We start from the raw sequence: 14,076 nt of genomic DNA, 5'->3' as shown, positions 1-14,076 counted from the left end.
ATCTTAAAGAAAAGAGGGAAGTGAGACCTCCCACAACTTCCCAACCCCCAAACAAAAACATTACCCAACCCATCTTCCCACAACCCTTCAAACAACTAAACTATTCCAGGGTAATTCTGGAAAAACTCCAGTGCACAGTACCACAAGGAAACATGGGGTACAGGAGGAAGGTACTACTGTGTTCAATGTACCAACACAGATTCTGCAAAACGTCTTTTGTCTCAAATGGTGCATTTAAATCTCTTTCCCAATGTCCGGCTGAGTTTGGAGCATGGATGACAGAGAGCTGGCCGAAGTTCAATCCTGATGAAACTGACGTACTGTTGATGGGTTAGAGAAAATGATCAGAAGATGCAATAAAAAAAAAAGTGCCTCTAACTGAAAGTATGTCTCTGCCATGTGTTACTTGTGTCTGTATCATGGGAGTCTGGCTGGATTCCCAGTTATTGCTAGATGATCATCTTTCAGCAGTAGTCAGGTGGCTTTTTCTCCATCTGCAAGGTTCCAACCTTTTCTTTCTGAGAATGACCTCTCCACTGAGATTTATGTATTTGTGTCACCTCATTAATAGACTACAGCAAAGCACTTCACAATGGAGTACACCTTAAATCCATTCAGAAGATAAAGCTAGTGAGAAAGTGGCGCTCAGTTGTTCATAAACGGAGTATTTTGTCCAAACAGATGAGATCAGTCTTTGCACATGGGGAAATACTCAATGAGCAATGCCTGCCTCTGGATTTCCAGATGCAGTTCAAGCCCTAAACAGCCTGGGACCTGCTTATTTGAGACCCCACCTGTTTTCCAATCCCATACTGCCACAGTTGAGATCAGCAGTTTTGCTCAAGCTGCAGTTCCCTTTATGTAAAAGGGGTAAGAGGCTGGCAGGATTTTCTCTACATAGGCTCCCTTTTCAATGAAATGTGTCTCCCCAGCACCACCCTTTATCCCAACAGTACAATACATTAAAATTCAATATAACTTCTCAAAGAATGGGTATAATAGTCTGAGTGGCACTCAAAGGATAGGCAAAAATACATACATTATTATGGCATTAAACTTATTAAAGACACCACAATCTTCAAAGCAGATACACAAAAGAATCTACAGAGAAGTATTCCTCCAGAACTACTAGAGGGGGACTGTACATTATGCTAAACAGCCAGAACACCTTTTATTCTGGATATGAAACTGATGGATTGTGTAATGAATTAATCTCTTTGAAATAGCTCAGGTGAAACTGCCAGGGCACACAAAAATGAAAGAGCACATGAGCATGATGTTAATGAAGAATTGCCATGGTAACCTTTTTGCTTGCTTCTCTATTTCCAAAATAAATCTGATGTTAGTGCATTAATGTTTGTAGAGGATGAAAATAAAAATAATGTTGTCCTCTAAGAAACCAAAGGAGCATTCTACCCCAACAAAACTAAGATCTGAGGAGAAAGAATACCAACAATTGTGTACATATTTATGATTCTGAATGGAACCTTTCAAAGTATAGGAGCAACAAAGATTCTTAACGCAACCTCACAATTCCTGCTCAAGCTTTATAATTAGGGCCCTACCAAATTCATGGTCCATTTGGGTCAACTTCACAATTATAGGTTTTTTTAAATAGTCAATTTAATGGTTTCAGATGTTTACGTCTGAAATTTGACAGTGTTGTAACCATGGAGTCTCAACCCAAAAGAGCAGTGGAGGGTCGCGGGATTGCCACCCTTATCTCAGCACTGCCTTCAGAGCTGGGCTCCCAAGCCAGCAGCCTCACAGCTTCCTCCAGCCAGGAGAGGTTCCCAGCTGTGAGTCTGACTTGGCCCTGGGAGCAGCCCCTGCAGGAGAATAGGAAGTCTTGCCCCTCCCGAGCCCAGCTGGGACTAGCAGCTGGAGCTCACTCTCCCCTACAATAGCCAGATTTCACAGGGAGATCAGATTTTATAGTCCATGATGCATTTTTCAAGGCTGTGAATTTGGTAGGGCCCTATTTATAATTAAAGTCACACCCTATTCTCAGCTTTTCCTTCAAGTGTTAGCATGGGTTCCAAAGGAGAATGGGTTCCAGGGCTGATAAAGGTAATTCTGTTGACTCCACTTAGTAGTTTTAATTCCTTTCCTTCCTTTACATACAGCATATTTGTGACCTGCAATAATGCAGGTTCCAGCATTTCAGGCCATAACCTACCATTAAGCTATTCATTGGATGTCTTAATGAAATCAGTGGGGAAGTTCTCTGTAAAAATAGGTTTCAGAGTAACAGCCGTGTTAGTCTGTATTCGCAAAAAGAAAAGGAGTACTTGTGGCACCTTAGAGACTAACCAATTTATTTGAGCATGAGCTTTCGTGAGCTACAGCTCACTTCATCGGATGCATACCGTGGAAACTGCAGCAGACTTTATATATACACAGAGAATATGAAACAATACCTCCTCCCACCCCACTGTCCTGCTGGTAATAGCTTATCTAAAGTGATCATCAGGTGGGCCATTTCCAGCACAAATCCAGGTTTTCTCACCCTCCACCCCCCACACAAATTCATTCTCCTGCTGGTGATAGCCCATGGCCATAGCCCATGGCTATCACCAGCAGGAGAGTGAATTTGTGTGGGGGGTGGAGGGTGAGAAAACCTGGATTTGTGCTGGAAATGGCCCACCTGATGATCACTTTAGATAAGCTATTACCAGCAGGACAGTGGGGTGGGAGGAGGTATTGTTTCATATTCTCTGTGTATATATAAAGTCTGCTGCAGTTTCCACGGTATGCATCCGATGAAGTGAGCTGTAGCTCACGAAAGCTCATGCTCAAATAAATTGGTTAGTCTCTAAGGTGCCACAAGTACTCCTTTTCTTTCTGTAAAAATAGTTGGCAGGAAAGGAGTGTTAATTTATAACTGGTTCTAACTAGAAGCTGGGCAAATAATTCATTTTTTTGGTTCTGCCAGCAAACTGAAAGATCAGGGAAAATCAGTTCATTTCCAAAAAGGTTTGGAATTTGTCAACAAATTGAAAAAGTCTGTTTCAGGTCGGGTATATATGTTTCCCTTTATAACCTTTAGTTCGGTGGTTAGGAAAATGTTATGTGGGAGAGCCAGTTTCAAATCCCAAATCTGGAGCAGGGACTTGAATTCAAATCACAGCCTGCCAGGTAAGCATCTACTTCCAGGCTATAGACTACTCTGGGTAGGTTGCTCTCAATCTCTCCTGTTGAAGCTGTTCCACTTTATTTAACTACTTTAAATATTCAGTGGGCCAAAGTGAGAGTGACTCTATAGTCTGGTGAGTAAGGCACTGACCTAGGAGATGTGGATTCAAATCTTCCCTCTACCTGACTAAAAGGAGGAATTTGAATCCACATCTCATACCCCTCTTTCCCCAAGTGAGTACTTTAATCACCAACTATAGAGTCACTCTCACTTTGGCCCACTGAATATTTAAGTATTTATACAAAGTAGAACAAACACACTCTTACTTCCCTCAAACTGACCCTGAAAAACCTTCCCCCAAACAAAACTGTCAGGTCAGATTCACGAACAGTTTTGTGTCGACCAAAAATGCATTTTTCAGCAAATAAACTATTTTTTTCTCATAAGAAAAAAATTTGCCCAGCTCTATCTGTAATTATGTCCTTGAACCCAAAAATGCCTACAAATATTGCATTGCTTGCTTCCAGCTATACCATTATATTCATTTCAAATATAATGGCCTAAATGGCCTAAATTCATCCCTATGGATTAATTTGGCCCAATAATATCTAGATAAAATACTTCTCTAAAACAGCATTTGCAGAAAGGTGGCTCAAACTATTCTAGAAGGCTTTTAGTTTTTACAAGGTGCTTCTTGCAAGCAGTAGTTATAACAAATTTTCAAGATTATTCTGGAAAGATGAAGGGAGTGCTTCGGAGACTCTCCATGGGGAGACCTGAAGAGAACAGCTGGTAGGGCTCTCCAGAAAAGAGCATAGGGAGTAGTGACAATTGCCAGGAAATAGCCCATTAGAATTGTGGAAATTCACAGTTTCTGTTATGTGACATTTCATACCCAAATTCACTGTATTGTGCTGGTTCACACAAGTTTTTCTTTATTCGGTTTTGGCAAACAGACTATTTTCACGTATGAAATATGAAAATGTGTACATTTATGCAAGGTTTTTATGCAAAAAGACATCTTTCTTTTAAAAAACTGTCCCTCCCCCCTTTTTTTTTACTATCAGAAACAAGCTTGATATTTTTGGCTATTTTCACTAAAATAGTGAGCCTATTTTTGCTTTAAAAATCTGAATATCACAGCAAAAATTACTTTAAAAATGCACCCAAGTTGGAATTTAAAACTGAAATTTAAAAAAAATCTTAAATTGTGTGCAGGTTCACATTTTGTTATGAATATCTCACTCAGGTCTACATCATATCCCATTCACAAAGCCTTTACCTCTTCATTATTCAGTTTAAGCTCATGCTCTCCAGCTTTTCCACTGCTGTGTTATTTTTGAAAAACATATTATTTAGAACGATCTGCACAAATTCTCAGCATGTATAGAGAATACACCAATACAAGAATTCCTCCAGGGATAATCTTCCACAACATGGATTGCCCTTTGAGGAGGGCATAGGTTCATATTTCATGACAAATAATTCAGTGGGAATTGTTAACCCTCAGAACCTCACAAGAGGGACTCAGCACCTCTCAAGATGGGACCCTAGGTCATTTCATTCTGTTCTTTTATAAAAGCACTCTAGAGAACGTGTAGCTCTGAGAACTTAGTGATCCAGGAAAGCTTCACCAGTTTACTAGCTGACTAACTGAGCCCAAAATTCAGAACTCCAGTGATTTAACAAATATCATTAATGACTATGGCCTATGAACAATTTTTGAACCCCTGGTGGCTGCACACTGTCACCAACTGGTATATAGGCAAGAAATGCAAATGCAAATAGCATTAAGCTCTATTATCTTGTCACCCTGCAGGAAACAGAATTAATAATTTTATTTTATCAATATCTGTTGTTAATAAATATTTCCAAATGTATACAGTACATTTACTGTGAATAACCCACACTCTGCCGTGGACACTTGAGGACATAATTATTCAATATTTATCTAGATGAATAATAAAAAAATAATAATAAAAAATAAAAACAATGGTAAATTTTAAGCTTCCTCTGAAACAGCATAAGAGTTTTACCTCATCAAATACTTTAGAAAGAACATGTTTGTCTAAAACCGGGATGTATTTAGTACTGTGAGGAACAGCTGTAGGGGCTAAGGCATCCATTATGGTGAGTCGTCTAGCAACCAAACCATGAGTCTTTAGCCAATGAGCTGAAGACGTATCTAGAGAACTAAAAATAAGAGATTGTGAGAGGTAATATCAGACAGAAACATATTTGGTAATATAGCAGTTACGGAAAATAAATATAAACCACTACCACTTGTGTGTGACACATGTACATACTCTTTAGATGTTCTTTTTGCCACCTTTTGTGTATTCAGCTCTGTGGAAAAACATTTACAAACTTACAAAGGCATCATGTAATGATTTTGCACAAACACACACACACACACACCATGAAGTAATTAGCATAAGCTCTATCTGAGCCTATTAGAAGTGCTACTAAGGCTGTATAATAATGCTTATTCCAGCTACTAAATTTATTCATGAGAATTAATCTCTCTTGTGTTTCAATCGTGGTGCTTGAACACTCACACTTCACAAGAACTAATAAAAACAAAAAATGTAAAGGTAGATAAGCACTAGGGCTATGTCTACACTGTGCAAGGTGTCTACACTGTGCACCTTACAAAGTGCAGCCATGCCATTGTAAGGTGCACTGTGTGGCCACTATTTCTCCCGGTGGCAAAATAAAATCACCTCTGATGAGGGGCCAGTAGCTTCATCGCCGGGAGCACAGCTCCCACCAATGAAGCGCTGTCCACACCAGCGCTTTTCGTCGCTACAACTTTTGTCATTCACGGAGTGTTTCACACCCTCAAGCAACAAGTTTTAGCTACAAAAGTGTCAATGTAGACAAACCCTAATTTTATCATTTCAAAATTATTTTAACCTTTGTTTAGATTTATAGCCTTTACCCAAGAAGGAAGATTCACCAAGCTTATTCCTCAACTCAGGCCACAAGTAACATAACTTAGTGTCACTGGCATCTCATTAAGCTAATATACAATTTTCATGTTTCTTTGATTACAGTGAGCATATCTTAGATGTGCACCCTGTTCAGGAAAAACAACTGTGATTCAGATGTGCCTTCAGCAGTCTTCAATTAAAGTATTCTGCACTGCCTTCATGGAAAATGACCCTGCCAAAGAGACAGCGTATCGACACTGTGCAAGGATCTTGAGGTCCGTCCAAAAAAACAGACCATTCTTTCCCTTGCAGATGATGCTAAACTGAATGCTATTTACAGATGTGTGAAATTTTATTCAATTTTTCAATCAGTATCCATCATATTTTAATATCTCAAATTTACCGTCCTGCTGAAAATGCTTCCTTGACCAGGTCAGTGAAACCCAGTCAGAATTCTTTTTACTGCAGTTTACAAGCTCATCAACAATTCAGCTCTATCTCAAATGTGCTACCACCAGATCTAAACAAATTAGAATAACTGACTGAAATTCCCCCAGTTGTGATAACTTGCCTTTAAACACAGTTGCAGATTTAAGGCTATTTCTGAGCAAACAACCCTTTCTTTCAGGAGATATCCTCTCGTCTGGTCTTTCTTCATAAGACATCGCTCGATGGCCCAGGGTCCTGAGCAGACTAGTCTTTGTTTGCTCTGCAGGTATTCAGACAGAGAGAAAAGGACAACTAATCTACATATCAAATGGCTGCCTGCAATTCTTGAAAACACTTATTTGGTTTTCATCCCATGTTCTTAAACGAACTGTCTTAGAGAAGCCATCACAGGTAACAATACTTCAGCACTAATTGTTTCTCTGTACTTTCCCAAGGGTTTGTTTTTTTTAAAATTAATGCTGTAGCTAATAAAACACACACATGAGCTCTTCCTAATAACCACAAACAATGATTCACTTATTTGCATGAAGAAGAGAGAGGGGTTAAATGCCTACTATTAACTGAACTGCTTACACTGTATTTTTAAAATTTAAATCAAAATAGTTTAAATTAGGCATTCCCCTGCAGGGTATGTAAGCCAACCGTCAAAGCACTGTACCAGAAAGTGCAAATGACTGGACATTGACCAGTCTAGGGTAAATGTCCAAGATGAACAAAATGCAAAAACGATGGAAGATAAATTAGAGTTTTAATATAATGTTTTGTTTAAATAATCAAATGTTTTATTTGCAACAGAGATAAGGAATTTTTATTTTATCATCGACAGAATCACTTCACAGTGGATGAATAAATTCTGTTGAATAATATCCACACTTCATTTTAGATAGTTACCTGCATACAGTGCTGACTTCCTTCTGACTGGACTGTCACAACGAGTTTGCCATACATCTACTGTACGCTGGTGTGAAGTCAGCAATGGCTCTTCTGAGGCACAGTATGGCCTACTGGTAGGAGAGGTGTTCAGCTCCTGAATGTGTGTGGTTACAGAGGATGCAGTAAGAGTCTGCTTGTGATGCCTGTTTATGAGTGATAAAGACAAGAAACAAGCAAGTGAATAACCTTCAAGAGTATAAATGCATTCATAAGGAACCACTTTTTAAACGTTAAGTTTAAATGTATATGGCACTTAAATACCGATTTCAAATGCTCTGCAAGACTGCAAAATGATTCACATTATTTTACCACGGTCTTGATTTCACAAATAGGTTAAAAATTGTTAGTTTTACTTTCACAGGTTCACGTAAAAAACCCTGATACACATGTAAATACTCTATCCTTTACTGAGACCAGACTATTCTAGTATAGCTGCTTTGAATTCTCAAGGGTGGAGGGAGGAGAGTGAGCCACCCTATAAATAATAAGTGATATAAATGTCTCTAATAATGTTAACAACAACAACAACAAGAAGCCCTAAAATAAACACTTTACATATTTTTTTATACCGAGCTGCTGACCTACCATGCTCCTACCATGCATCTTAAATCATTCTGCACATCCTCTATAACAATAAATCATGAACTTTTGTTTGAATTCAGATCATTTTTTGAAGGCAGGAGATTGTTTTCATTGTTTAAATCCTTTTTTGAGATGTATTTTTTTTGTTTTTTTATTTGTTATACGCAAATGAAGTAGGCATTAGGTGAAATAATTTCCTCCTTTTTGTTTATTTAGTGCTCCTGTAAGGTTTGATATACCTGGCGATCTAAGGCCTCTGAATTTCTATAAAATGGAAACTGTGTAATTAGTAGCAGTGAAAAAACTTTCCCCCAGTGCCGTAGGAATTTGCCTCCATCCACCATGACCTAAAGGACATCTCTAGGGACATTCATTCTTCATGCACATTAGCTCTTTGTCCAATTAGACTTCCAATGAGCTTGTTAATTGGTGCTGAATGTGGTGGTATTTTTTGGGGGGGTGGAGGGGTGGGAACTGGACTGAGACCATAAGGATCAATATAGAATGAATGTACAAACTTGTTCTGTGGGATCACAAACTGAAGGGACAAACTGCTTTTTTCAAGCATGTACTGTCTGGAGGAGGCAGAAGAATACGCACACTATCTGAACTAGTTTCAGAGTAACAGCCATGTTAGTCTGTATTCGCAAAAAGAAAAGGAGTACTTGTGGCACCTTAGAGACTAACCAATTTATTTGAGCATAAGCTTTCGTGAGCTACAGCTCACTTCATCGGATGTGTGCATCCGATGAAGTGAGCTGTAGCTCACGAAAGCTTATGCTCAAATAAATTGGTTAGTCTCTAAGGTGCCACAAGTACTCCTTTTCTTTTTACACTATCTGAACTAGTCCGTGTTACTGCTGCCACCTTGGCTTACACACCATTTTGTTCCAATTCCAAGCAATACATTTTAACATCTTTTTCTTCCAGACTTGTTTTTTTCATAAAGATTCTTACAATAGTATTAATTAAAGATTTTTCAACCTTTCTTTGCAAAAGGAAAATATCTTAAGGAGAATGTTAGAGGTGAAAAATGCAAAATGAAGACAAGACAAGAAATTTAACGGGTAGCTTGAGTAACCTATAGAGCACTCTGAGGCATAAAGGCAGTTTGAGAACATACTTATTTTCACAATCTTTTTCTCCATTACACCAGTTCATCATCAGACATTCAGTGTGAAAGGTTTGCACTTTCTCAAGATCTCTTTCCCCCTGTTCAATTTCTCTTTTTAAAAGGTATATATCTTCACTCTGCCAAAATGAAAATTGAATGTGTTACTATAATTACACTTAAGACATGCTTCATTCATTTACAGAAACAATTCAATAAATAAGTTTTTTGGTGTAGAAAAAGGAAATAACATTTTGGATTGTTTGGATTTTTTCCTCGGAGTTTCCCTCATTTCTAAAACAAAGTTTGCTTTGGTCCCACACCAAACATAGACTGACTATTAGCATAAAATTAAAAGGGAGGGAAATGATGAGGGCAGTAATTTCATGTTCCCACAGAGAAATATCCTTTAGCAAAGGACAAGCACGCTGATGGCAAAAAATAGCACTAACGTGTATTTGGCAAGACAATGTAAGCTTTGTAATTTTCTTAAGAAGATGACTGCAATTACCTCACAAACCAGTTATCTCTTTGAAAAATTTTACATACTCCAAAAAAAGACATGAATAGCCCTGTTGCTCCAAGTTTTTAGTTACATACCTTTTGCTTCCCTTGTCCATGTTTAGTGGTGGTATTATATTACAGCTAAGCTCCAGTAACTGACATGGTTTCCCTTTTACTGTTACACATTAAAGATACATTTTTTTTATTTTTCAAACAATTACAGCAGCATATCAATCAAACAGGCCTGATTCTGATCTCATGCCAGCGTTACACCTACGACTGAGAGTAAGGACTAGCCGTATAAATCCGATGAAGTGAGCTGTAGCTCACGAAAGCTTATGCTCAAATAAATTTGTTAATCTCTAAGGTGCCACAAGTACTCCTTTTCTTTTTTCAGTATAAATAAGGCTTTGAACTTAAATGAAGAGATTGTATCAGCATTAAACATGTCAGGAAAACCATATACTGCACCCACAAGATAACAAAAAGAGGTACAGGGAAAAGTAGAAAACCTGCACTTTATTGACCCCATTCATGCCCATCCTGACACTTTGCACCCGCATCTAAACATCAGGTTCATGTTTGATAATATTTTTAAATGCCCCAAATACCCTAATATATTAAGGGCCTAATTCCACAATGTGTTGTGCCTGTTTTAGTAATCTCACCTGTGCAGAGTAAGTGGAAACTGGATGTAAAACATTACCAGTGCAGAATGGTAGCATTTTACACCAACTTTACACAGGGGTAAGTAACTACAACAGGTACAAAGCAGTGGAGAATCTATCCTAAATGATCACTGGAGAAAAGTGCTGCTATAGTCATATGCCCATTATTTACTGATGGCAATAGTACATTGTTCCATTTCTTCAGGAACATTTTGCATCAGCTCTATTGACAGCTTTAAAAAAAATTGGTTGTACTATGTACTATTCTCTTAACCAGTCATTAGTATTATTAGACAGTCCTTAATATTATTATTGTTTATGTTTATAACTAATGTACATGGGGGGAAAAGCACTCATACTGATCTTAAGGTGCCTTTGATTTAATTACAAGTACAGTAATATAAGAGACAAAACCAGCAGTTTTCCTCAACTTTAAGACAAAGAAAATAAGTAAATAACCTACAGGAGATTAAAATGAAACCGAAGTAATACCCACCTAGGCTGATCAGATGTCCCGATTTTATAGGGACAGTCCCGCTATTTGGGGCTTTTTCTTATATAGGCTCCTATTACCCCCCACCCCCTGTCCCGATTTTTCACACTTGCTGTCTGGTCACCCTATACCCACCACACCCAAAATCCCATCTTTATCATGTCCCTGCATCTCCAAAACTTGGGATAAAAAGCTGCACCTCAAAACATGCCTGGAAGGTGAATAGATTTGGGCTCTTCTGGACCAGAGATGGGATACAGAGTGAATTCCAAAGATGGCTCCAATATTGCCCCACTAGTGCAAGAGCACAGCATGCCAATGATACAAGCTTCATCCTTCCAACCTTTCCAACACATTCTGGATTCACACAATCCACACCAGCTGAGCTATAAGGGCATCTAGTACAGCCTATGGAATATTTTAACTGCATTATTTCTAGTCTTGCTTCTCTGAATTATGGTTTGTGATGTTCAAAATTTCATACTACTCTCTTGTTCCTAATTATGCTAGTTCTTATTCCACTTTTCCTTGTGTTTGGGGAACTAATTAATTGGTTGTATGCTTTAATTCAAAACAAGAATACTTAAAAAAAAACATGATTATTTCTGGAAGTCCATGAAGAAATTTACTACTGGGGATTTTTAGATTGAGCTCATTAATTACACTTGGTAGGTCTGTGCTGTTTTTGTAAATTTAGTGCTTATGGATATGGTTTTATTCCCTCCTGTACCCTCTCCCTCCAGTGGCAACTATATGTCATAACGTTAGGCATGAAACTCTCTTTAGCTATATATGCTTACATTAATTAACAGGACATTTATTGTTGAAGTAAAAATCATAGATCAATTTCAGTTCAGGTGTAAGCATAACTCCCATTTGCGACACCAGGAATCACACCTGCTTTTTCCGGGCAGAATTTGACCTCCATGTGTTTTTAAACTAACAACACCCATATAAATATACTGTAACATTCTGTACCTTGGGGGAACATATTGTAAGCCCCATATTCTTCATTTTCATATAATTGTGATCTCACATATAAAGCATGCCTTGTAAGGTATCAGGGGAAAGATTATGATCTGCTGAAAAACATTTCTCTATCCATATATGTGTATCATTAATGCATAAGAAGTTATGAGAATTGTGTTGTATGGTGGTCACTAAAGCATTCTGTAAATTGGGGAATCAGCCAGATATTAGCTCCCCAGAGGCAACAGCAATGAAAGAAACCAACGCCTGGGCAGGGTGTCAAACAATCCATCAACAGCCATTGTCCAGCAAGGGAGCTACAATGACTCACCTGCAGGAGGCCCCAACAGGACAATTGCTCAACCTTGCTTGAAGAGACTCAGCAATGCCACACAGACATGCCTGGATTTGTGTTCTACAAGCACATGGACTGAGAGTATAAAACAGGCAGAGTGAACACATACTGGGCCCTTCTCCTGCCCCACCTATGCTGCAAACAACCAGGACACTGAGAAGTCAAGACTCCAACAGAGGAGACTGGCCCAGGTTTAAGGAACAAACCTGTAGATTAAGGGCTGCACTATTCAGTGCGGTGAGAAAAACTGCTTAATCTAGTTGCTGCCCAGTCTAACAGGGTTGAGAGTTCAGACTGCGTGCTTATATTTTATTTTATTTTGGTAACCACTCTGACTTGTTATGCTTTGACTTATAATCACTTAAAATCTATCTTTATATTTAATAAATCTGTTTGTTTATTCTACCTGAAGCAGTGCGTTTGCTTTGCAGTATGTCAGAGACTTCCCTTGGGAGAACAAGCCTGATACATATCAATTTCTTTGTTAAATTGACTAACTTATATAAACTTGCAGCATCCAGCAGGCATTACTGGACACTGCAAGATGGAGGTTCCTAGGGTTGTGTCTGGGACCAGAGATATTGGCTAGTGTCATTCGCTTGCAGGTAGCTGGGAGCAGCTTACATGCCAGAGGCTGTGTGTGAACAGCCCAGGAGTGGGGGCTCTCACAGCAGAGCAGGGTAAGGCTGGCTCCCAGAGTCAAGGATTAGGGAGGCCTAGCAGATCACCGGTCCAGAAAACACCAGAGGGGAACATCACATATACATTAAATGATATTTGTGATTTAGGTTTGTTACGACCTAATAAAATTCTATCACTGAGCAATGGCAGGCCTGGAGCTTTAAGATCACTTCAGCCTGACTGTGATTAAGTGATTAGCCTCTTTCCTAAGTCACATACTTATCAAACTGCATATATGTAAGCTCTGTTGTGCCGTAACATGCCATGAAGATTCATACTCTCATATTTAGTTTGAAATACTCACCACAATAGGCTCTGGAGCTTCAGGATCCGTCATATAAATATTATAGTAATGAAATCGTCCTCCTGTTTCAGTTGACAGTTCATGCAAAAATTTATTGGCCTCTGTATCATCACAGTTGAAAGATATGGTATGAATAGGAACTTTATGACGAAGTAGGATTTGGGTCAGAATTGTTTTTGGTGGCTGTAAAAATTAAAAAATAAAATATAATAAATAGTATTAAATATGCTGCAGATAAACAACTATTTAACAAACACTGTACAGAATTTCACTAGCCATGGCACTGCTTGTAGGACCAATCCCTTCTGTTCAAGGCACAAAGAAAAAGAAAAATATTTGCACTTTTCCCTAAAGATCCAAGAGGATCCTGGTTTATAACACTACCTGAATCACTGATTTACCATGTGAGCTTGAGCAATACACTTCAGGTATCATTCAACTCAACTTTTAATCTAAGTAATATCTAGACTTTGCTGAATGCCAGATGTTGCAACTGAGCTGAATTTTCCCCGGTAAATGAATTATTTTTAAAATGCCTCTATCAGCATATTGGCCAGTTTTCACCATGAACTATAACTTAAATTTTCATTTTTGTCTCTTTTATAGCACTTGTAGCTGAACTAGAGGTGCTTTCCTTTCAGTTTTTGTTTGCTGCATTATATCTTCTCAAACCTCAGGCCATTTTGTGCTAAAATAACACAACTTCATCTGCTATAAACATATTGGCACAAATTTTGATCTTACTTCCACTTATATAAACCAAGAGTTTGAAGTTATTCCAGAACTATACCTTGTGAAATGAGAATCTGACCCAATGTTATCAATAAGAGATGTTTTACATTATACAAACAGCAGTTTACAATAGAACAGATACTTGAAAAAAAATCTATGATAAATTTAAGTCAACAGCTAATTTTCTGCCTACAATATTTACTACAACATCAATTTGCCAGAGAT

The 14,076-nt window shown here is 38.3% G+C and overlaps 1 protein-coding gene across 1 annotated transcript in view; it reads right to left on the bottom strand.

The window, feature by feature from the left end:
• VWA3B (von Willebrand factor A domain containing 3B) overlaps window positions 1-14,076 on the bottom strand; it is a 113,378-nt gene that overhangs the window by 48,642 nt on the left and 50,660 nt on the right. The window contains exons 15-20 of the mRNA XM_084650429.1: window positions 13,120-13,302; window positions 9,158-9,285; window positions 7,411-7,595; window positions 6,641-6,778; window positions 5,443-5,482; window positions 5,173-5,329 (exon numbers count right to left, since the gene is read on the bottom strand). Of these exons, the coding sequence (XP_084506555.1) occupies window positions 5,173-5,329; window positions 5,443-5,482; window positions 6,641-6,778; window positions 7,411-7,595; window positions 9,158-9,285; window positions 13,120-13,302 (831 nt within the window). The remainder of the gene's footprint in view (window positions 1-5,172; window positions 5,330-5,442; window positions 5,483-6,640; window positions 6,779-7,410; window positions 7,596-9,157; window positions 9,286-13,119; window positions 13,303-14,076) is intronic.

The sequence above is a fragment of the Lepidochelys olivacea genome, assembly GCF_965140295.1.
Source record: "Lepidochelys olivacea isolate rLepOli2 genome assembly, chromosome: 1".
Classification (NCBI taxonomy): Eukaryota; Metazoa; Chordata; order Testudines; family Cheloniidae; genus Lepidochelys; species Lepidochelys olivacea.
The sequence above is the reverse complement of the archived record's forward strand: the minus strand, read 5'-3'. Positions and strand labels throughout refer to the sequence as shown.